At 31.9% G+C, this 25,245-nt stretch overlaps 1 protein-coding gene across 1 annotated transcript; it reads right to left on the bottom strand.

Moving 5' to 3' along the window:
• Positions 1–2,361: 2,361 nt before the first annotated feature.
• On the bottom strand, positions 2,362–24,679 carry LOC106458292 (trafficking protein particle complex subunit 1-like). Its single transcript, XM_013917787.2, has 5 exons — positions 24,577–24,679; positions 22,760–22,858; positions 17,668–17,738; positions 11,837–11,975; positions 2,362–2,894 (listed from the first exon to the last, which is right to left on the bottom strand). The coding sequence occupies exons 2-5, from the start codon at positions 22,853–22,855 to the stop codon at positions 2,769–2,771; spliced, it is 432 nt and encodes a 143-aa protein (XP_013773241.1). The 5' UTR covers positions 22,856–22,858; positions 24,577–24,679; the 3' UTR covers positions 2,362–2,768.
• Between the last annotated feature and the right edge of the window lie 566 nt (positions 24,680–25,245).

Raw genomic sequence — 25,245 nt, 5'->3', positions numbered from 1 at the left:
GGTCGAGAAGTATCGTGTATGTATGACCCAGGGGAATGAGCACTTCTGAGAAAGACCATATGCCAAAAGAGAGAGAACTTCATGGAAATAGAGAGAAGAAGAAGGGATGGCAAATGTGACCCCAGTGTCAAATTCTTTTCTTTGGTTCCTCTAGGTGAATTTTGCCTCCCTATTCTGGGTACTCACAGACTGTCTTTCTTCAGCTCTGTATGTGTTTTTGGGGTGGTATGCTTTTGCCCATCATCTTCACTTGTTGGGTCTTCACACTCGCACTTCACGGATGACAGGCTTCTCCTCGCCTCTTCTTGTGCCTGGTCAGTCACTAACACTCACTTCCTTCTTTGAGAAACTTCTCAGGTGGGTTTGTTTCTGGTTGAAGAAGTCCTTTACTACCTCCTTACAGTATCTTATTTATTTGGGGTTTTCTTCACTTCCTTTTTTGGTTCTCCGCTTTGGCTCCAGGATATCGAGAAGACAACATAAAACCCCACCAAAGTGACAGGTAGGACTCTGTGGTGAAAAAAGGCGACTGCAGATAAGTATACAACCAGGACAGATCAAGAAAGGGACTGAGGCCTAGTGTTATAACTGCTGTCTACTTATGGTGGGAAAATTATCAATCACCATAAGAAACCAGAATTCATATGAACAAAGTAGAATTTGAGAAACAGAAACATCTCAAAAACAAACAAGTAGAAACTTAAACTTGAAACTGATATTTTATTATTAATTGGTGATCAAGCACAATCAAAAACTGTGCAGTCACATGAAGAACATAAAAGACACGAGAATGCAAATAAAAAAAGTGAGGATTTGCCACAAAGGTAGAGGGAGCTACCTGCACTAGTATAGAGGAAGCAATGGGATTGGTGGAGGGTGGTCACATGATCAGCACATGTTGCTGCAATGACGCAAAAAATATATGGGTATAAAAGACTGGTGTGCTTTAAAAAAATTTACCAATGCCTTGAGGGCAAATGAAGGTCGAAATAGCTATGGGTGAGAAAAGTAGTACTATTTTGGAAAGGAAGCTTATCACACCTGTAGATATTTAAATATTGTATATTACCAAAGATGCTTATTAACAGGCATTTGTAAATATGTATATATATATATACACGCCTATATAACAATAAAAATAAATTATTAGTATAGCATCTCTAATCACTTATAAAAGGTTAAGGAACTCAAAAATTGAATGTAATTTAACAGTATTTATACATTAAGGTATAAATATTCTTTTAAAGAAACTTTCTAAATACATTACACATTATATTTTGAAGCAGAGATGAAAATCATCTAGCATACATGTTTTTTTTCTGTTGCATTGAACTAATGCAGCTACCACTTTTGCAAATAATTACTGTATAAAAAAGTGGAATTGCAATTGTGTGTCATATTTAAATGCAATGAGGGCTTCATTTCTCTATTTTTAAGCATTAATACAGCAATGAGATTCTTTAGGGTACAAGTAACTTATCATTTGCAGGGGGTATTCTGATCATTATCCCACAGACTTTTTTTTCCTGAGGTTCAGGCCCTCTTTTTTTTAAATCCTTTATTGAAAAATTCAGTACATTTTTACTGTTTTTGAGTTACAATTGGTAAGAAATAAATGTAGTTTTTGTTCATCAAAATCATGCTAATAATGTAACCTACTGTGCCTTAAACTCTGATAAGACAGTGTTGGACATTAAAAGGAAAATACCCAGATAAGACATAGCTGGATATCATAAAAACTGAAGTTATTTAAAATCTATTTACGTGTTCCATTTATAGAAACTTAATTTAACAGTAAGCATCTAAGCAGTGGCTTAAGTCACTTAAACAATGCAATGCATATAAAATAACCACCATTTGTCTCAAACATACACCCAGTAGTTCAAAACATTGCATCAGCTCAAACCCACAGCTTCATATTCTTTACCTTACAGTGATCACTTGGGTATCATAAATCCAATATATAATTTGTTTCAACTTAAGAAGTGAATGATGTTTAGTTGTTGATGGTTTTTGAATAAAACAACAGAAATATTCCAAATTATAACTACATATTCCACAAGAAAGTGAAATCCCAAATCAGGGTCAATTAATAAACATCATACTTTATATACTTTAACGAATAACCAAAGTTGTTCAAGAATGTATTTAAAAAAGTCATTTACAGGCATAATATTTCTTAATTGATAGATCTTTCCCTCAGTGTAACTTAAAAAGAGAATATGTACTATATATGGTAGTGAACAGATGTCAGTATCCACAGTTCCTCTCCTCTAGTTTTTAGCTACTGATGAAAAGTGAAATGCAAATGAGCAAACAAAATTCTATCAATTGAATGAAATAACACTGCAGAATCTTGGCCTCCAGTATTCAGTGTTTATTTTGAAATGTTTTTAGCTCTTGTAGTGATATACTGTTAAAAAACAAATAGTAAACTAACCTCATTGGTGGCTGAGGTCCAGGGCAGTAGACACTAAAAAGAGTTAAATACAAAACAGGAAAACTGTATTTACCCACACTTACTTTTGACCATATGACTGACTTCCTGGTATTATGGTTCAAAACTCTTGATCTGTACTTCTTCTATGAATATTCTTACTTTGTGATCAATTCACAAAAGTTTATTTGCTGCACCAATGGAACAAGAAGAAACGCCTGAGCAATTTATCACACTCATTTTGTACATTGTCTGTTTAGCATACAATAATAAAGATACACATAATTAACAATTCAGCTCAACTAAAAACATTTTACTTTAATGTGTTCTTTCAGAAAACTTTGCTGTAGATGCTAGAACTCTGCACAAATTCATCCAGTTTCTTCTTGAAAAGCTCACTACTGATTGAATGTCCTAGTAGAACCTCTGGATTCTTCACAACATACTCTACATATACCTGAAGAAAGGTAATACACAACTTTAATAGTCTACTGACAACTATCAACAGCAACTGTATAAAATTTCCCACATGCACACATCACTCATGAACTTTTAATATATTAAGTAAATTAACAAGAACTACTAGAGTTAGTAAGTATTACAAATGATTTTCATAAATCAGTAATTATTAAAAAATTATAGTTTACAACAAGTACTATATGTAACAATAAAAAATGAGATAAGGAAAATATAAATGTGCCCTCAATTGTACAACTAAAATGTTTTATAGAATCTTAAAACACTTAGCAAAAAAGAAGGTAAACAGTTACACACTAATCAATAATTTAAAATCAAACAATTACACAGTAATTGGTGTATTGATAAAAAATAGTAGTGGAACTATCAAATGCCAATCATGGTAGTTACATTATGAACAGGCAACTTATACTCAGTTTTATAAGTAATTAAACTGGCTACTACCTGAGATGACTTATACATACTACTAATGTTTACTAGTGCATACAGTTAAAACAAAATACTAAATTAGATGTTATGATTTTTGGTTTTTCAGTTTCTTTGTTACTGTTGTTTTTGGCAATTTCAAAAGTTACTTATAACTCAATGAGATATGATGAAGAATTGCTTAATCTTCTTACTTTGAAATTGATTATTCCATGGTAACAAGTTTGACCAGTTCCAGAAATGCGAAAAGATGTCCATTAGTTATGTTACTTACATGTTTAAGAAACACTGTTGGTGTTCATGAGCTGATAACAGTTTTTTTACCCATAAACTAAGACTACAATTTTGCTATCAGTATTAAGAATTTTCCCATAAGCTTTCTGGAGCATTTCATCAAAAAAATTATTCATAATATTTTTCTTTTGCCAATGAGTTGACAGTCATACGCTAGATAACAATGATGTATATTTTCATTTTTTTCATATATCTCCAAGTACAGAACTATCAACACAACTGCTACTTCCTAATGTGACATTACTTCCCATAAATAAAATGCTCCTGGGCAAGCTACTAATTTTAATAAATATGTATTCTCTTTTTTATGTATTTTTCTCACCACAATGAACATATATTTATATAAGTTTTGAAAAATGTGTAGCATTAATGCTACTAATTTATTCTTCTACATTAATCAGTGGATAAGCTGTTTAAGATGCTTTTGTTCCTTTTATTTGTCCTTATCCAGGATTACTGATGAAAGGTGAAATTCCTCAAAACCGGTATACATTCTGTGAAAAGTGAGAATTGAATGATAGATTGAGCTATATAATTATTTCTAATTGTGATTATGCTATTAAACATTTCACTTCACTTTTACTACTTTATTAAATGTAACTTTTTACAATATCTTTACACACTGGTTAATTTTGGAAGGTTGTTAACATTACTGTTATCAACAAAGATGGAAAATCAGACAATTTATATAGTAATTATGGATCAATGGGTTTATTATTGAGAAGATAGTGCCAGAATACTGCTCAGCTCCAGACCCCAGTACATCCATGATGAAACCCAAACAAAGTATCATGTGGCAAATACTAATTATACACCAAAACAGAATTACAAAATAATTAGTAATTACATACTAATGGGGACCTACAAGGTAATTAGTGAACACATGAAAATATCAAAAAGGCTGAAACTTAACAATTAGTTATTACAGTAAGCTGAAACTATATATGAACTACAGAGTATTTAGTGATACATAACATTCAGTTATTACAGTAATCTGAAACTATATAGGAATTTCTATAGAGTTTCAGATTACTGTAATAACTGAATGTTATGTATTACTAAATACTCTTAGTTTCTATAGAGTTTCAGATTACTGTAATAACTGAATGTTATGTATTACTAAATACTCTGTAGTTCCTATATAGTTTCAGATTACTGTAATAACTGAATGTTATGTATTACTAAATACTCTGTAGTTCCTATATAGTTTCAGATTACTGTAATAACTGAATGTTATGTATTACTAAATACTCTGTAGCTATAGAGTATTTAGTAATACATAACATTCAGTTATTACAGTAATCTGAAACTATATAGAAACTATAGAGTATTTAGTAATACATAACATTCAGTTATTACAGTAATCTGAAACTCTATAGAAACTACAGAGTATTTAGTAATACATAACATTCAGTTATACAGTAATCTGAAACTATATAGAAACTATAGAGCATTTAGTAATATATAACACTCAGTAAAACTTTATATTTCATCTCTTATTTTGTCTACTCTAACTGGGGTGAATCATCACTGTACAGTGAAGTAACAAGTTGCAAAATATAAAAGGAAATGAATAATAATTTTTTCCTCTGCACTGATTGCAGTATTGATAAGAAAGTTTCAAATTACTTATCTTAACAGTTTCAGATGTTACACTTGTCACATCTGCTTTACGTTTATGATTTTATTGCTATGTGCACTTTGCACCAATGGAGCAGTAGTTCTGTCAAAAGTGGTAGCCCATTAACTGTTTCTTATAGACAGCACATGATCCAACAGTCATGTTTCATGGCTCTTGAGCTAGTGTAATTTTAAATATTTTACTTCATTGAAGTTTTGTTAGGATAAGCTGAGAAGTGTATAATTCTTACATTTCAATTTCTTTTGTTAAAACACATATATATAAAAATGAATAAATAATATACATCTAAAGCAAAGATTTGCAATACACACTACATACTTGAGCAGTTTGCGCTCAAATAGATGTTCTTGCATAAGCCTCACTGAGTCTCATCAACTTGGGTGTCCATAAAATACATTATTCACTAGAATAGAATGCTCAAAATCTACTATAATTTACAGAGCATTCTATGCAAGCTGTAAATACGTTAAAAGAATTCCACCAGCAAAACAATGATCATGGAATAAAAAACACTGCAATGATCAAATTATCCAGGTGGGAAAATTCAGATAACAAGACACATATTCATATAGAGGAGAATCTAGTTTTCACTTTTTCATACGCAAGTCAATCAGCTATGTAAAATCAATTAGTAAAACAATCTTAAAAGTTGGGGGGAGTATGGGCTTTTCTGATGATATGACAAATTTATGGTTGTAGGTTTAAATTTTAGACTCCTGTTTGTAATTATATGTAATTTTGTTTCGAATTGACTGGATACTACAACAGCCTATTTCACGTTGGAAAATTATGAAGGGTAGAAATCAGAACTCAATGGCATCATGTGACAAAGAAAAATGAAAACTGAGGAGTTTTTTGAAATGTATCAATTTGAAACTAAGAAGTTAAAGCTTACATAATATAAAAATTTGAATTACAATCTACGTTTTCATGACAAGTTTATTGAGATACATTGATTAATTAAATCTTTGAATATAACACTGTAAAAAAGTCCTGACATGCACACTTTGTCCCAACAGCTCTTAGAAGGTTAAACATGAAGTAAAAGGTCATAATCCTATATCTCAGACAAATGTTATATGAAATAATAATTGTTGGTGTCATACCCTCTAACAGTGAAGCTACAGGCTTACATTTCTTGGTTATGTATAATGGGAATGATCATTGACATAGGTAATCTGAGATAGTGGAATACTGCACTAGGACATCAGTCCGACTAACAGTGTGTTGTATATAATTTTTGGCTGTCTCTTCTCTGATACGGATGTGTGTCTAAGTTTCTCTAATAACCAGTACTTAACTAAACATAGAGGCCAGATTTGATTAGGTTTGAACATTTTTTGTACATTTAATTTCTTTATTTTCCATATTCAAGGTATTTCTATGTTGAGCATTTCCTGAATCTGCCACTTTCTGTAGATTATTTATAGCCTACCTGTCAGAAATATCATCTGAATATCACACAGTCTCTTTTAGTTTAGTGCTTTGTGGTAAATTGTGCTTGTGTCAACTGGCAGCCATTTAATTCATGCACTATTTTGCTTACATAAACTTTTATCCTCACCTGTGTTTTTTGCTTCTTTGGTGTAAGTTTTGAGTAAAATTCTTATGTTCAACTTTATCCTGATGTTTTTAGTTTCATTCACATTTTTGACACTTTTTATGCCACATGATAGCTATTTAGTTTCTTACAGGTAAAACTGTTGATGTTTCCTTTGCTCCTCTGCTGTTGAGCTTTCATACTCATGACAAAGAGTTTCTAAGGACTATATCACTTTCTAAATAGAATCTCAGCCACTTTCAGGTGGTTTTTCTATTATTAATTCTTGTTTCTAGAAACTGGTGTATATCACTTTCTAAATAGAATTTGAACCATTTTCAGGCAATTCTTGTGTTATAGATCATTTCTTAATTTCAAAACAACATATCTAAATAAATTTTAAACCTTCACTTCTTGTGCTCTGAACTCTCCTTGATAAATTTTCTTCCATCTCTTTTACAGATTTCAGAGTGTCCAGCCAATTACACACACAAACCCTAGATAGTGGCAAGCCAGCATATAAAATTAGAACCTTCTATGTTCTTGATTTGTTGAGATATCAACAAATTTATTAAATTTATCTTCCCATCCTGTCATGCCTTTAGGGTGGCTTTTAACATACTTTTACAAAAATAATGGATATTTATAACTAATAGAGAGAGTAAAATTCATTTTATTGCTCTCCTATATCAATTTCTTTAATTGTGTTAGTCAGAGATGGCAGTTTTCAAGAAAAGTTTGACATGTGTTGAATAATGTCATTGATCTGAACAGTAATGGGATTTTTAAATCTATTTGTAACTACTTTAGAAAGCCAGGTATATTAGAGTAGTTTTGGGAACTTATATATTCTTGTGCCTGATATATGTTCTAACATGTATACTTGAAAGTTACATGAATTATCATTTAGCTAACATAATGAGAAAAAAAATAGGTTAACGAATGCATGGTACCTCAGCGCAAATGGTCTCAAGGCTAAAGTGCAAAATTTCTTATTTTTTTAGATAAATTTTTTATTTATTGTTATATATTTTTTAACAGAAGTAACTCAAATGTTATAAATAGAAACTAATTAAGTTAGATAGCAAAACTTAAATTAAAGAGCTAAATTGTGGGCAAATGTAACATGTCTCCACATGCAATCCCAACACAGCTAATTTTTACACCAGAAAAATTGTGAAAACACAGATAAATCAAAAACTGTCTATACTACTGCTTTCGACCTACAAGAAGGTATCTTTGTACCAAATCTAATGTAAGTTGATTAACATATACAAGAATAGTTCACGAAAAACCACAAATTGTACTTTTCTTGCTGAAAAATGAAGCAAAAAAATTCCAAAACTGTCTATATTTCTGTTCAGGACCTACAAAAAGTATCTTTGTAGAAAATCCCATGTAAATTGGCCAAAATATAGCAGAGTAAGTTTTGTAGCATCTTGACCCCCCCCCCCTAAAAATAGACAATTCCATCATTTTTGTATGCTAATATATGGGAGCTGTAGAAAAGTATCTTTGTACCAAATCCCATGTTTATTAGTCAAAATATGACTGAGTAAATGACCAAAGTCCGAAAAATTATGCATTATTGTGAGCTATGACCTCCCTAAAAAGAGACTCAAAATGGGCAAGTCCAATTTTTTGTACGTCGATGTGTTTAGCGCATGAAAATTTATATTTGTGCCATTTTTCATCTTGATTGCTGTAAATATGACCACACAGGAGCCAAAAATATACATTTTTAGGTTGTTTGAATTTTGACCTTATAAAATCCTTAAAAAGGCCTAAAAGAGAAAGGTGTCTGGGCTCTGGGCATATTGGACTAAAACAAAGCAGACAAGGAAAGGTTAGAAGCTGAGGCTATTAGGATAAATAACTGTCTGTGAACAAAAAAAAAGACGTAATTTTTATTAAAGTTTGTTAATTTTGTGAAGGTCCACTTAGTACACTCAGAATTATTGTATGTATAGTTTCAAGGTAAAATGGTGGTAAAAAGGTCAGTCACAGTGACTCAGCATGTATGCATAGAGTTAAGAGAGAGATAACCAAACCAGAAGGCTGAAATAGGCATCAGACTTCAAACAATGAAGTGAGTAATGATGGAAGAAGGCATTCTTTACAGATAAATCCAAATTCATACTGTTCAGCAACATTCAGATAGTTTGTTTGATAGCAGAGAGGAGAATGGTATCATGGTTAATGTACAGCATTTACAGTGAAGCATGTTAGAGAACCAATACAAATGTGGGATAGATCTCAGCCAAAAGGATTGAATATCTGACAGCTGATTGGTACAGACTAATATTTATCCATAATGTTATTTCTTCAGGAACAAGATATGTAGGGCAAGGTATTAATTTCCAGCCAGACCACTAAGCATGCATCAAATGTGATAAAATGATACACTGAAGAAAGAAAAAAAAAGGAGGCTAATGGAACACTTGCAGGGATTGGCTTGCACAAAGTCCCAATATGAATATTACTGAGGCTGTATGGAGATATATAGGAATTGAAAAGGTAAAATGGCAACCAAACAACTTGGCTGAATTGTGGGGAGTAATAAGAAATATCTGGAACAATATTTCACAATCATATATAGATAAACTTATAGTAGCATAGAAAAAGGTGTATTGCTGGTAATAATGTATTGCACAAATGATAAACAAGCCATTTTATTCCAATTATTCATTGCTTGTGACTCCTCTATGTTTATCACCAGTGTGTTTCTGAAGCAGTTGTAATATATTGAGGCATTTTTACAAATGCTTCCGTGACTAGAAATAAAACTTTTTTGTGAATATTCACGTCAAACACAGAAATTACATGCACATTAAAATATACTCATTGGAAGTTTTACAAGGACAGTTAACCAAATAAGGAAATGAAATGATAAGTTACGACACAAGTTGACCAAGATGCAATTCAAGCTAAAGCAGACAAAATTGAAATCAGACACGGGCATAGTACAGAGAAAGGTTTCAGAACGTTTATGTTATCTTCATTAACTAAAAGAAGTAAGCCACATAAAAAAATGGTTGGCAGAACTTTTATATGAAGGAAAATGTGGAAAGACACATGCTAATAGGCTGCCATCTAATAGCTAGTGACTGCTACCAATCATCCGTAAGTTTTTGTTGTTGTTTAAATGATTCAGAAGAATTAAACCAATAGAGCAGAAAACCTACTTGAAAACTAAGTGTATGGTGTTAATTGCAGAGTCATAAGGACATATACAAATGGGTATAAAATCTTGCATTTTTGGCTCAGAAGTTAGTTCTGTAGCAATGAAACTCTGAGTCTTGACTGTGGCTGTGTTGAAGGATATGACAAATTCTTCCTTACAAACTGCTATCCTCTCTGGTCTAATATTGCAACAAGGACATGATATGTAACATGCATGAATAATAAGATTATGTCGAAAGCTTTATCGAGAGATATTTTAGAAGAAGTAGTAAACAGACTGCATAAGTTAAACAATGTCTGAAAGTATGTTAGGCAACAGTTTAATTGATAATTTGCTCATTGTAGTAGCAGATCTGATGAGTATTATTGAAGGTCTAATTAATGAACAGCTGCTTGCTCAGAATGAAGAATTTGATGTTTATGACATAGAACTATTCTCATATGATTTTGATACTGTGAAAATAGATGAGTATTTTAATATTTTGTTTTAAAGCATTATTTATTGCCTGTATCTTTGGGTCATTTCTTTATTCTAACTGTAAACTTTTTCAAGTTGGTGACTTGTTTACTCCACTTGTGACTGTATAACATGGATTTAAATAAATTAGTTTCTAAATGGAGTAAAAGTTGAACCTCAAATGACTAGCTTACCGGCCTTCCATTACATTCTATACTTATTTCTATTATTGTACTTATATTAACCTATTACTTTAAATGAGTTTCTGCTGAGTACTGTAATTTCCTTTCACTTTTCACAGTGACAAGAAAATTAAAAACTTTCAACTTGTTTAATGTTTGGTCATTTTTTAGTAGAGCTGGATGATCAACTCAACTAAATCAGTTACCTATGAATATCTAACACATCAATTAGTGTCATGTAAAACAATTTATTAATAAAAATTATGATTAAATCAATTAATGTTTTTAGTTATTACTATTTTCAATTATTATAATTATCCAAGTCTCATGTGAAAATAATCAGTTAGTTGAATTTAATCAACTAATGAGCCCAAAGATCAATTGATTAGCAAATTCTACTTATCACCCAGCTCTTTTCTTTAGTCTCTTGCTTTCTGCATATTTTTCTAACAACTAGGAAACAAAGTCACGAAGAATATGTGTGTTTTTCTGACATCATAAACATTAAATTTTTTGTTTAAAACAACAGCTTTTAAACCAAATTTGCTGTTTATAAAATAAACTACTACTGAAAATAATAAAAACTAGTTTGTCTTTTATTTGTGAGCTATAAAGTATTTTTTAACTATCAGGACACATTACATCTTGTTATGATAGAAATCATAAAATCTGTTACTCAGAATTCTTCAAAAATACTTTTAAAGGTTTGCAACTTTTTGTAAAGTAACCAGTATTTGTTATTTTAATTCCAATAACCTCCAGGAAACAAACAAAAGTTGTACATTAAGGGATTCAGCTTACCTAACCTGTATGACATTGTAACATAGGTGACATCAAGCAACAGCTCCAAAATATAACAATAATTTTACGCGTATATAATTTTAGTAATCTGTGAATTTTTATATGTCAGCCAACATGGCATCAAATTTTGCTTGCCATTTAATATGACAGCAAGCCAATAATAAACTGATTTGTATAATGAATATCCTAGTTGGCTTACTATCGTAACAAAACTGGCATGGTTTTTAATGAATACTAATTCTTATATGCATTTTAATTCCAAAAACCTAAAAATATATACACAAACAAATATAGACATCCACATACGTTAGCATAAGAATTCAATAACCAGCTGTGTATGTGTTTATCAAACAATATATTTCATTTTTTATAACAATGCACATGATAAGCTCTTTACCTGTCTGTAGATTTCATGAAGAAGTGCTCGTACATCAGTTGCACCCACATCAGTGTTCATGATAAACTTCAATCCTGAGGGTGTCTCATAAAAGTTAAGTTTATATTTGTTTGTCTTAAAGTTCATGAATCCATCTTTACTGGGAAAAAAGAAGGAGCAAAACATAATTTGTTTTGAAATACAAAGGCAGCATACCTTAATTTAAAAAAATTTAATAAATTTTTTATTTCATCTTTAGGGTACAAAGCTAATCTTAGTAAAGAAATGCTTTTTATATATTGTTTATTTGTTTTTGAATTTCGTGCAAAGCTACATGAGGGCTATCTGCGCTAGCCATCCCTAATTTAGCAGTGTAAGACTAGAGGGAAGGCAGCCAGTCATCACCACCCACCGCCAACTCTTGGGCTACTCTTTTACCAACGAATAGTGGGATTGACCATCACATTATAATGCCCCCCATGGCTGAAAGGGCGAGCATGTTTGGTGGGACAGGGATTCAAACCTGCGACCCTCAGATTGAGAGTCGAGTGCCCTAACCACCTGGCCATGCCGTGCATTTTTATATATTAATGTATTTTAGTCATAAACAAAATGCTCAGTAATTCACATTTAACAATACACAATTCTTAGGTGTTAATAGCATTTTCATACTTGTTTTCTTTACTAATTTCAAATTACTTTTTTATGTCTAAAGAATAGTGAAAATCTAAAACACTAGACCTTAAAAATGCAGAATAAGAACTGTACTAACATGATTCACACATATAAAAACTATTATAAATTATTGTACAGAAATTAACTAGAATATATTATAATTATTTCACTTTTCTCTGTGCAAAAATTGATTCTCATGCTCTCTGCGTTTCACAAAGACATCTTTCAACAATGAATTAAATGAGCTACACATCTCTTTACTATAGACTTAACTACAATTTTGGCTTCCACTTTCTTATTTGTCCTGGTGGAGTTGGAATTCAACATATGTATAAACAAAATTTTAAAACTACAATAAACTACTACTTTCTAACTAAAAACCGTAAATAGGTATATTAATACAAATATGTCTGATGTAATGTACTGCAGCATTTATGTTAAAAGGTGCACTGCAAGGATGCAAATAGCATCACTGAATTGAAATTGCATAGAAATTTTACATGAAGCAAGTAATTAATTTTTCATTAAGAATGATGTTGTGACTTGATTAATATAAATACACATCCTCAAATAAATTAGAATACCATTTCAACTACAATATACTGATGTAAAGAGGTATCACATCCAACTATGTCTTACCAAAACAAACCACAATTTCTACATCAAATTTTTCTCGTATTCCAACCACTTTTTCAAGGTCTGAATTACAATTTGACTAAAAATGTAATACATTTTATATTTTAATATCTATTGGTGGCGTAGATTGTTCCTGTGCCACTGTCCAAGCATCTTAAACACTATCTACTTAAACCTGGAAGAATTTACCAAAACCTGAATACTAATACAATCTCCAATCCTCTAATAAAGAAAAAAATTTTAAATTTCCAACTTGAAATTTCCTTAAATAATGTGCAATTCTTTTTTAAAAAATCAGTAATTTGAGAGTATATAATCTGTCAATTTAAACTTAATTTTTTGACTTTTTGAATGTATACAATATTCTATTCCTATAATAGGTGTGAATGTATTGTCAGTGAGTATCTAATGAAGCAAGGTATATTTCCAATAAAATGGCATGCTATGCTTTAAATCTACTTTGAATTATAATTTTGATGGATTTACCAATGATACCCTAAATATCACGAAAGAGACATTAACTTTGTTGAAAAAACATTTTATATTTATAACATACTGTTAAAAGTTTCTTTATGTTATCAGGTAATATAAAATCAATATTTAGACTAAACAATAGAATATTCTATACTAAGGGATGGCAGCCAATTAACAGTTCATTATTTGACCACAATGAAATACTGAACTGAACATAATAAGAAATGTAAACAAAGCAATCACTTTATAGGGTTATTTAGGTTTAACCAATAGGCAATAGCCTATCCATAACAAGTTTCATTGGACAGGTGTAGAATGCCAATGTACTGTACTATTATAATATATAAATAAATATCAGTTTCATGATTATAAAGTATGATGATATTAAAAAAAAAATTATACCTAGTATTTTGTTTCCTAATCCCTTTTTTTTCTTATTCTTTGCTTTCAGCATAGTTTAATACAGTATATTGTTTTTGCCACTTCTGGAACTTGTATCATTCCACATAGGTTGAGAGAGTTCTGAAGCTTAATTATGTGAGCTTAATGTGTTAGCACTGATAAACTTTATGCAGCAAATAGTATGACAACTCAGTTTTGAAACATAACTGATCTAGATCTATCAGGTGCATTTTATTTTGTGACCAATAATATAGGCAGTAAGAAGGCTATGTCAGGAATGTCGATGAACAAGTATTCCTTTCTCCAGAGCTATGGGTGTACAACTCTTACATTGTAGCTACTCATAGTTGATGTATAGAATTTGATAACATTCTCATAACTTCTGTTAAATGCTTGCTGCCATTACAAAGTACCAACTACTATACCACTCCATTTTATCAAAACATAGTAAATCTCATGCCATATAACCTGTATGGAATTTATCCATTTCAAAGAAGGCTCTGTAGTAAGTTGCAGCAAAAGTAGGAATTCCTGGTTACAATATTATAGAGGTCAGTATTGATAACCTTGACGAAGATGTGTTCTGGATGTGTAACTAAAATATCAATAGCTCCTTCAGCTTGTGATCTGACCATTTTTTCAATGTTAAATGAAAACTTCTCACTATTACAACACAGACACTAACAAGCATAAACAGCATACTCACTGAGGCTGAGGAGAAACATGTGAAGGAAAATCATACAAGAATAAACAAGGAAATTGCCAACTCAATCCACATTGCAGTATGTCTAGTCATACAACATTGCCAAGAGAAACATTTAAGTGCAAAGGAACTTGATTAATCGAGTGACTTCATTATGACCATGACAAATTTCGAAGATCATACTGATCAGCAATGTCTTTTTCACATAGTTGAGTAATTTTAAAGCAGTGCAATTCATTGTAATACCATCTGGGATGCTATCCCTGGACTGGAGTTTAAAATATTTTTTCTCCATTAGCACTTATAAAAGGCCTATGATCTTTCTGTATTCTAACTGCTGTGGTTAATATTCTTATGCCTCTTTCTTGAACCAAACTATGTTATCAATGGAACTGTGCACTCTAAAATGAGAAACCAGTTGTGTATGCTTAGGAAGTTGGTTATTGTCTATCACAATCTTTAAGTGATGAAAAATGTTTTAGAAGACTGGCCCACTATTTGTCTGATGAAGTTGGTTCTTGAGAAATAGAATAACACAACATTTAAGGACAACAATGAACCTGTTGGTCCAAGGTGATCCATTCACTAAATTAACCTATCAAAAAAGTAAACTCAACACCAGCTCTTATCATATAAACATTTATAAATCCCTCCCTTAAATTTACTGCTTACATCACATCAAAATGTAACCCACTCCACACACTCCAAAGGCCATCTTCCCCATTAGAAAAATAAAACTGCTTTATATGAAGATGGCTCCTACTCTATAAACATTTATATTTGTATACCCTAGACCTACCATTTTCACTATTAAGTATAAAAAAAATGATGATGTATCAACACCATGACTTCCATTAACAATTTTAAACACTTCAATCAAATCCCCTCTAACTCTCCTTTTTTTTTCAAGAAAAGATCTTAAACTATCCTCACATGACAACATTTCCATCTCAGGCATCATTCTAGAAGACCTCATCTGAACCCTTTTACACAATTAAATGTCCTTCCTAAGGTAAGGAGCCCAAGTCTGAACATAATACTCTAAATATGGCCTAATCAGTGATCTATATAATGAAATTATAACCTCTTAAAGTTTTCCCATCCAAATTATACTTATAATTTAAGTTATGATAACCCACATGTATTACCTTGGATTTATTATAATTAAAAGTCATCTGCCATTTAGATCACAAAAATGATCTAAATCATTTTCTAAAAAACAGCATTCTCCTCAGAGCCAGTAACATCCAAGACCTTAGTATCATCAGTAAATTTAAGTACTTCACTAAAAACTCCACATCTATGTCATTGATATAAATCAAAAAGAACTAAGGCCCTAACACTAAGTCTTGAGGTACTTCATTTGTGACATTAATCAAGTGTGATTTATAACAATCCTCTGCTTTCTTTCACCCAGCTACTTTTCTATCTAATGAACCAAATTATTTCCCCACACCTATAGAGATAAATTTTAACAAGCCTTTTATGTGGCACCTTGTCAAGTACTTTCTGAAAATTCAGATGTATCAAATGACATTCTCATCTATATAAGGAATAACCTCTTCAAACAATGTCAAAATATTAGCAAGACAAAATTTTGTCCTAGTGAAACAATGATCACTATCCAACAAACTTTTCAACTTTATTAAATGATTTTGCATATCATCTTTTATCAAACTTTCAAAACTTTTCTAACCACTGATGTAAGAGTAACAGGCCCATAAGGACAATTTTTATCACTCCCTTGAAAAGAGTACTTTTAATCCTTTGGCACCTGCCCATTATTCAAGGACTTACAAAAAAAATAGTAGAAAGTGTCTGACATATCCAATCCTTAATTTCCTTCAAAACCCTTGAGGGAATATTAACCAGAAGCCTTATCATTCTTCAAACTCAATAAGTTCAAAATTTGTGTGTTCAGTTAATGTCAAACAATATGGTACAAAACAAGTAACAAGAAAACAAAATACTTAATGGAAGAGGCATTCTTAAGAGTTCTACATGTGAGGCTACTTTGCAAAATGTTAATTTTTTACAAATAACGTATAACTTACAGCCTTATTAGACTATAGTTATGTTTAGCTTGAAGTCTGATAAAAATACAAAAAATTAGAACATTTAGATGAAATATGGCAGAATTTTACAGTGCTTAACATTATTGAACTTGGAGTTATAGTGTAATAAAAAAAAGGACACTAATTTAAAACTTCTAAATAATATATTAAATCTGAAAATACAGGCCATCAGGTGTCTTTTGGTTAAAATATATAAAAAATACATATATTTATAGGAAAATGATAATAAAAGTGCAACAAAATCATAGAAATTTCACATACAAAAAACATAAAAAGTCAAAATGAAGCTGTTTTATGGGAATTTGTTATAAAAAATTAATAAAAAACATTTCATACAAAAAACATGTGAATATCCAATTACAACTTGTGAAATAACAATTTCAAAGTGAAAATATTATTCGTACTACCTTGGAAATGTTGCTCTTTATTATTCTGCTCACTTTATTACACAGAAGATTAAAAAACCCTTATTAAATAAACACATATTTCAGCTTTTATGTCCTTTTTTTAGTATTTACACTGAAAAATAAGAGTGAAAATTCAATAAAGGTACATGAAGCCTAAAAATAAATGAATATAGAACATTTTACAGCTTGGGGTAACTTAGAAGACAAAAATATCATCAGAAACTTTAAAATGTTTAAAGCAAAAAAAGAAAATCAAATAAATTTGTTAATGCTTATGATATTTACCTGAGTATAGAAATAATTAACCACTATTTGACTAATTCGATCTGTCAATACTTTTAAGAAATCAAATATCCAACCCTATTTGTAAAACTACTGTATTTTACTAGGCACCAGATAAAATAGTTTTTGTTTTTCAAACTAAAGAATAATCATCTGAAAATAATAAAGGTTGAATTTAGAAAAAAAATTTAAACTTACCAGTCAGTGGGTGAGATCTTTGATACAAAGGACTTGATAGAGAAGATCATACCATACATTAACTTGGTCTCCTGTAATCATAATACATGATACATAACTGAAAAATAAGATTTCTGTGGCATTCCTAAACTGTTTTTAATAAGTAAAATGTCCTTATAATAATGATTTTATTTAGAAATTTCTTATTTAAAAAATGCTAAAAAATGAAAGACAAAATAGGGTTATTTTATGCAGATATTAATCTAGGTTAACACTGCTAATGATGTTTGTATAATGCAGCTACTGTGTGTTTGCAAAAATAGCAAGAGAATTGTAAATTTGAATAAAGTAGCATTACTGAAAATACAAAAACTAATGTCAAAGTAACAATTTTTTTTACTTTCATAAATTTCTTCACAAATTATGAACACTATATGGTATATGTAAACTAAGAGTAAAATTATGTCAGACAGTTATTAACCTTGCTGCACAACAAACTGCCATGAAGATAATTTGTACATGCCACAAGCCTTTAATGAAGTTTCCACCACTACACACCAGACTATGATGTAATAATCATTGGATTATAGCCTTCCTCCAATAGTAGAGCGATACATCTTTCATGTACAGTAATACACATAAGCACTAGCATTTGAACAAAGGCTCATTTCGACAAGGTTAAGGTAAATACACCAGAAGTACGAAGAAAGAGTGGGAGGTTGTGCAGAGACATGAGTAACTAACTGAAACACATTTTCAGGTAAGGAAAATGTTATCTTCAGAAATGTTTACTTACTTCTCTGTAAAACAAAGAGCTAAAGCCACACATTGAGAAGACTGTGGAGGAGCCAGTGCAGATAAAGAAATTACAAAGATGAGCTCCTTTCTGAAAACACAGCACCAGAAAGGAAAAACACATGGAACATGTCCTCACAAGCAGTAGCCAAGTAGGGCATCACTCTTGACCAAATTAAGGTGATAGAGCAAAATATATTGTTAAAGGGACTTTTTGTGTGGTGCTAAAGCATTATGTAAGATTGTTCAACCAACCTTTCTCTAACAGACAGTTGGCTGAGACTAAACACGTAATGTGGCTATGGCAATATGTCAGACCATAACACCTTTGAGAAATACTTACGCAAGATACTTATCACAATAATAAGGTGCAGGGAGAAAATATATCAGACCTATGTCCCAAGGAGAACACAAGACCCATTCAGCTGACCTAATCACCAGGAACAGCTTGGTTCATAGTATGGTGGGGGAACATATACTACACTTCCAGGTAACACCTCAGCCCTACTTCCCATCAAAGGGTGTACTCATTCAGTCTCATACTTGTGAAAGGCAAGAGAAGCAATGAGATGACAAATATGATAGGAGGTTAGCTGATAAAGCTGATAGACATCCTCTTCCATAGAGGAATAAACAAGCCAGATGAGATTATAAACTCAACCTGTGATAACTCTGAAAAAGTACAAGGATTCCGTGACACAAAAAGACAATGGCAAATGCAATGTATAGGAGCAGTATAGGGGAGAACACTGAAATGCCCAAACAGGAGGAAATGAAAGGGAGAATGCTGGTAAAAATATTCAATCACCCTTCCAGGTAGCCCAAGTCTTGGGAAGAAAGGAACAGTCTGGGAATAAAATTCTAAGAGATCTATCTAAGGTAAAAATGTCAGAGCAACATCATCTGTAAACAAGAATAAAAGAAAAGAAAGAAAGATAATACATGGGACAGGTGGTCAAACGTTCAAACAGGGAATATGTGAGAGCTTGGAAAACAACATAGAGGTTCCAGTCCAGAAGAAGAGCTGGATGAGGAGAACAACTGATAAGGAAAACTCAGAAGAGGTCTGTAAAAACTGGAGAAAGAAAAGAAGAATGGCTGTGGAAGTGACAGAAGATCACTAAGAAAGCTGCTTTACAACAGGCAATTGTAGATATGGATAAAGCATTTTTAAAAAGCCAGGTAAAAAAAGGAAATGAGATGAGAAAGAGCAGGACAATCTGGAAGAAGGGAGATGTGAAGGCCCACAAGCAGTAAACCATCCAGTTGCATTGATAAACTGCAAGGATATTTGGCTGACAAGAGCAAGTCAGAAAACATGCTACCTGCAAGAAAAGCACATCTTGCAAGGAATGGGCAAATCCCAAAAGTGAAGTTGGTGAAAGATGGAAGTTTATGGCTGATGTAAAAGGGATATCCAAGGTGAAAGAGGAAGAGGATTCCCACACATCAAGAGGTGTAGGAATGGAAACCATGACTGGGCTAGCTAAAGAGGAGAAATGAGAAAGATTCAGCAAGAGATGTTGTGAAAAAGGGACAGAATCCTGGGAAGAAGTCAGAGAGGAGGATAAGTGAAAAGAAAGTGAATGGTATAATCCTGGCTCTAGAGCATCTACAACCAGATCCACAGAATATGAAGCTGCTGATAAAAAAAAAAAAGATGTAGCTTGATGTTGAAGGGAGTCACAAAGGGATCAACAGGAGTACTCCCAAAGTGAGAACAAATTCACTGAAACAAGAATGGGTAGAAAGCTCTCTGTGGGAGGGATTCGGTCCAAGCATGATAGTCAATCTGCCACCTAGTTCAAAGCACCTGGGATATGGCAGTCCAACAATTTGATGTAGTACTCACAGACTAAAAAAAAAGAAAATCCAGAGTTAGAAAGAAGACATCCTGAGAGTGAGTGCCTTCTTGTCAGTTGCTGTAAGACATGACAGTGGAGTTGTACAAATGAATAATTACATGATGACTAGATAATGAGAGTGAAGAAGACAGTAAGCATGATTAGCAGCCAACAGTTCTAGACTCTTGATAGGAAGGGACACCTTATATAGTGTAGGTGTCCAGAACTATCTCCCACTCAGAACGAGAGGAATTTGTAAATAGATGCAGGTTTGAGTGAGGTAGGGGAAGAGGAATGCCCAGTGTCATGTAGGACCAATCAAGCTACCACAACGAAGAGAGGTAATAACATGGATAAAGAGTTAATGGAAATGACAAGAAATCTCTGGACATATTTATATGGGCATGTATGATGGGAATTAGAGACTCAATCAAAACCAGAATTCTCAAAAGCTATAGAACCTCTCCCACAAGAAGCATAGGAGATGTGATAGCTTTGATAACCAGAAAGTCCATCTCTTGAAGATGTAGAGGAGATGGTTGAGCCCACCCTGCACCCAAGTTGAAAAAGAATCCCAGGTGAATCAGATACTGAGCAGAGGTCAAAATGGAATAGGAGAACTTGAACAGCCAAACAAAATGAGATACTTCTCAAAGGAAGAGGGAGGTTGCCACAATGGAAGCTTCTGAAGGAGTAAAAAGAAAACAGTCATCTACATAGTAGTGGAAATGAAGACCTGACAAATGCACTTGCCATGCGTATACTCTCTTGACACTATACTGAGAATATATGGGACCGTGGCTAACTCAAAGAGAAAGGCCTGGAACTGAAAATTACAACCATCATGGAAAAGGAGAAAGTAACAAGCAGATAGATAAATATGGATGTAGAGAAAAGCATCCAAAACACTGACTTTGGTTATCCACAACTTGAAAGAGAACACCACCTCAGATTGAGAAAATAATCCATCTTGAACCAAGATATGACAAGAAATTGGTTCAACAATGAGAGATCTATGGCAGGGCACTAGTCTTCCACAAAATGCTCAATGAAGAAGAGCCAAGCTCCCACCAAACCAAAGTCAATTGACAGGTCCAAAAGTATGTCACTTCCATAATCTGCAACAGTCAACCCTCTGAGAAAGAGAAGGTCAATAAGAAGGACAGGGAGCAACCCATGAGACTCCCTAGGCTGAAAAACCTGTAACAACTTCCTGGACCAAGAAATTTGGGAAATCAAACTAATCAAAGAAGACTGCTGGAAAACAACCTCAGATCAAGTTTCCATATCATAAGGAACACCTCCAAAGGTAGGGAGTCAGCCAAACAGAGGTCCCTAAGATAATACTGAGGGAGGCAAACACCCAAAAGTAAGACATCCTGACTAAGAAAATACCAGAAACAAAGAAACCAAGGCAGCTGAGACAATGCAAAAGAAGGGGTCAAAGTCAAGATGGCAAACAAATTGGAACGAATGTTTCTAGTTAAGTTGTCAGTGTTGTTATATGCATATATACAAATATATGTTGTTAATTAATCATCCACTACCAAAATGAAGCACAGAAAAGAAATCATTAAACCTTTGAACATAAAATGATCACAGAAAAAATTGAAACTTTTTATGAAACTTTACAATTTCTAAAGCAAACATAATGTTTCTACTCCCATGGAATTCAGCTCTAAGCAAAAAATAAAAATTTTCTTCTCTCAGCCCACAGTTGCCCTAAGTGTTCTTAAGTTTTAAAACTCTTTCATAAGTAGTTGGTCAGAGAAGAATCTTAAAGTCCTGGTACTGAAGGTAAATCGTCCAATGCACAATCTGTACGTAATCAGTCATAATCTTTCTAAGTAATAAACATGATTAAATTCACTAAGTAATTATGGCTATCATCACAGAATAGCAAATCTAATGCTTGCAGACATTATAACAATGGTCATATATTGTTTGCATTGTGAAATAATAAAACTTTGATTTATACAAATCTAGAAACAGTAGTATATATCACTTATACAGTATTCAGACAGTCCCCTAAACACCAAGATCATATTTTACTATGAACTATGACCACTGGGTTGTGTGTGTGATGATAATGCTAGAAATGTTGGACAACAAAGGTAAAAATAATGAGAATTTAAGCTGTCCAACATTATTTATATCATTGTATAATTATGATGAATAGGTAATGAGATTCATATTTATTGTCATTTCTTTACATTTTCAAATCTTACTATATTTCACATCTAAGTCCTCATAAGTCAAAATATTTTCATAATATTTTTATTCAAGATTATATGAGATCATGACAACATAAACTAAAGCATGTTATCCACTAGTTACATTATGATACCATCAATGCTGTATTACTTTTAAACATCAGTTTCTTTTCACATTAAATACTTGATAATAAAAATGTTACTGTAAAGTAATTCAAAATATTACTTTAGATAAATATTTTAGAGAGAAAGAGATATCACCTCCTCATTAGACATTCCTGAGCTCCTTTTCCTATTCCACTCATGGTAATACAAACAGGTTCCATTCTGATCAAAAATGTATAAATTGTAGATCATATTCTGGAAAAGATGATCAAAAACTTTATTTATAAAATATATTGTACACTGTTTTATCTATCTATCTATCTATATATATATATATATGCATATATGTTTCAATTGTTTCAATATGCACATTTCTATTTCATTACTTTGTTCTTACATAAAGAAACGTAACATTTAACACAGGATCAAGTCTGAGTTGGAGTCATATAAATGAAGAAATAACAACAAACCTCCCCTCTCAACATGCATGTGCAGTTAGGAATTCTAATAATCTAAGATTAAATTATTTAGTATATTACAAATATAAAACTCACATTAAAAAAAATCATAATTTTAGTACAAAGAACTGCTAGCACAATTTTAAGATTTTGCTTTTAGCACAAAAATCTTAAACAGATAAGAAACTGAAATTAACTGATATTTGGTTGGTTACAAAAACTCATAAAATACACTGCTCAAAACAATTAAAGGACAACCAGAAGTTGTAATACTACAGTTATAATCAGGCAAACCAATTTTAGGATAATTTGATCACAATAACTTATTTTGAGCAGCTTAAACGTGTGGAAATTAATTTTCTCTCTATATATAAGTATAGATATTGCTGTTTACCTTTGCCTTACTATGCAAAGGACTATGATAAGCATATCACGTTTTACATACATTTTCTACACCATCTAGGTTAAGTTTGGTAATATCATTTTAGCTCAGGTTATGATAGACTAGATTTGGTTACTTTAAGTTAGGTTGGATGATATTTGGTTAATACATAGTTCATCTATTTGCAACTAGTAATGTATAACATTTCAAAACAGTCTTGTATTGTTTGCATTTGACTATATACAAGACGGTTGTGTAGTTACTTTAATTTCATTATATACACAATGACTATGTATATATAATCTCTCATAACAAGTATTCCTGATTCTATAAACTATTGTGGATGATATAGACACTGAAGATGTGGTGGTGGGGGAACTGCTTACCAACTTTTTCAATAGGAGGCAGTGCCTCCACTTTTAATAACCTAAAACCATATGAAATATCCAAAAAACACACCAAATAAAGGGAGATAAAACACATTAAAAAGAAAAGGATGTTCATGTTTCAGACCATAACAAAATAAATGTCTATACAATATATGATTGCAATTCAGTATTGTTCATTTTATTCACCTTATAACAATTCAGGTCAATATATATGCTGTATTGAATCAAATAAAATATTGTTAGAGAGATCCCTTACATTTGCAGTCCTTCTACTGTCTAAAGTGAACAGTGTTGTGGAAGTGAATATATAGTACAACCATCATATACAGTAGTCTGGGTTATCTGACGACCTTATCAACACTCCAATTTTAATAATACAACATTGATATAAAACAATTCTGAAACCATTTATTCCAAGTGACATCTTCAATCAGTTAATTGATAGCATTCAGGCCTGAAAAGTAACATTAAAACTTCTGCTGCAACATTAAAAAAACCAGTGCAACTTACGTATCTATAAGTTTAAGTATAAAAAGCTGTGATGTGAATCAACCACAACAAGATACTACTGCTAGAATTTAGAAATAACAACTGAAAAAAGGCAGATTAAAGACCTGCGATTTCATCACTAACATCAGCTCTATTGACTTCTCCCCTTACTGAAGTACAATAATAGTGTACAGTGGAAATCCCTCATTAGTACTAACAACAATTTTTATTTTATTTTTTGAGATATTCGCCTACCTCAAAGTCTGAATTCTTTGCTTCCACTTTACTGTTTACTGATATATACAAACAACCTCCTCGTCTAGTTACTAATGGAATAGAACGCCTTCTTACGGTGCACATTGGTGATAGTGTTAAAGTATAAATAATTTCATCATATTTGGTACAATCTTTACAACATGAATATAAAAACGAAATTAGAAAAATTAAAAGATTTGTAAGTCAATCTTTGCGTTACAGTGTAGGAAAGTAAAATGTCAAATTTTGGAATATCAAGTACTTATTTTAAGTGATGTAACGAATTTATTATTATGTATTTATTTTGAATATGAACGTTGTTTGGATTGAATTTATATTTAGAAATATGCGTGACTAATAGTATCAGATATGTGTTGCGTATAACGAATTTGTTATATATCTATTTTAATATCAACGTTTGTTTTGAATAAGTTTATATTTGAGGGCGTGTTTAACTTATCGTGTTAATTACGTATGGCGAAACTCCCGCCAATTATCCAAGATTATATAACATTCGTGAACACAAAGAATCAACTTCTTTAATCGGTACAATAGAAATTTCTAGAAAATGTGATTCGCCTATAACAGCAACAGACAACAGAGAAGTGACAAGTCTGCCATGAAACTTTTATAACCGTGTAAGCTATAAACTGTGATTTTACTAACCCT

The sequence above is a fragment of the Limulus polyphemus genome, unplaced genomic scaffold (assembly GCF_000517525.1).
Source record: "Limulus polyphemus unplaced genomic scaffold, Limulus_polyphemus-2.1.2 Scaffold440, whole genome shotgun sequence".
Lineage (NCBI taxonomy): Eukaryota > Metazoa > Arthropoda > Merostomata > Xiphosura > Limulidae > Limulus > Limulus polyphemus.
This window is presented reverse-complemented; position numbering and strand designations above follow the sequence as displayed.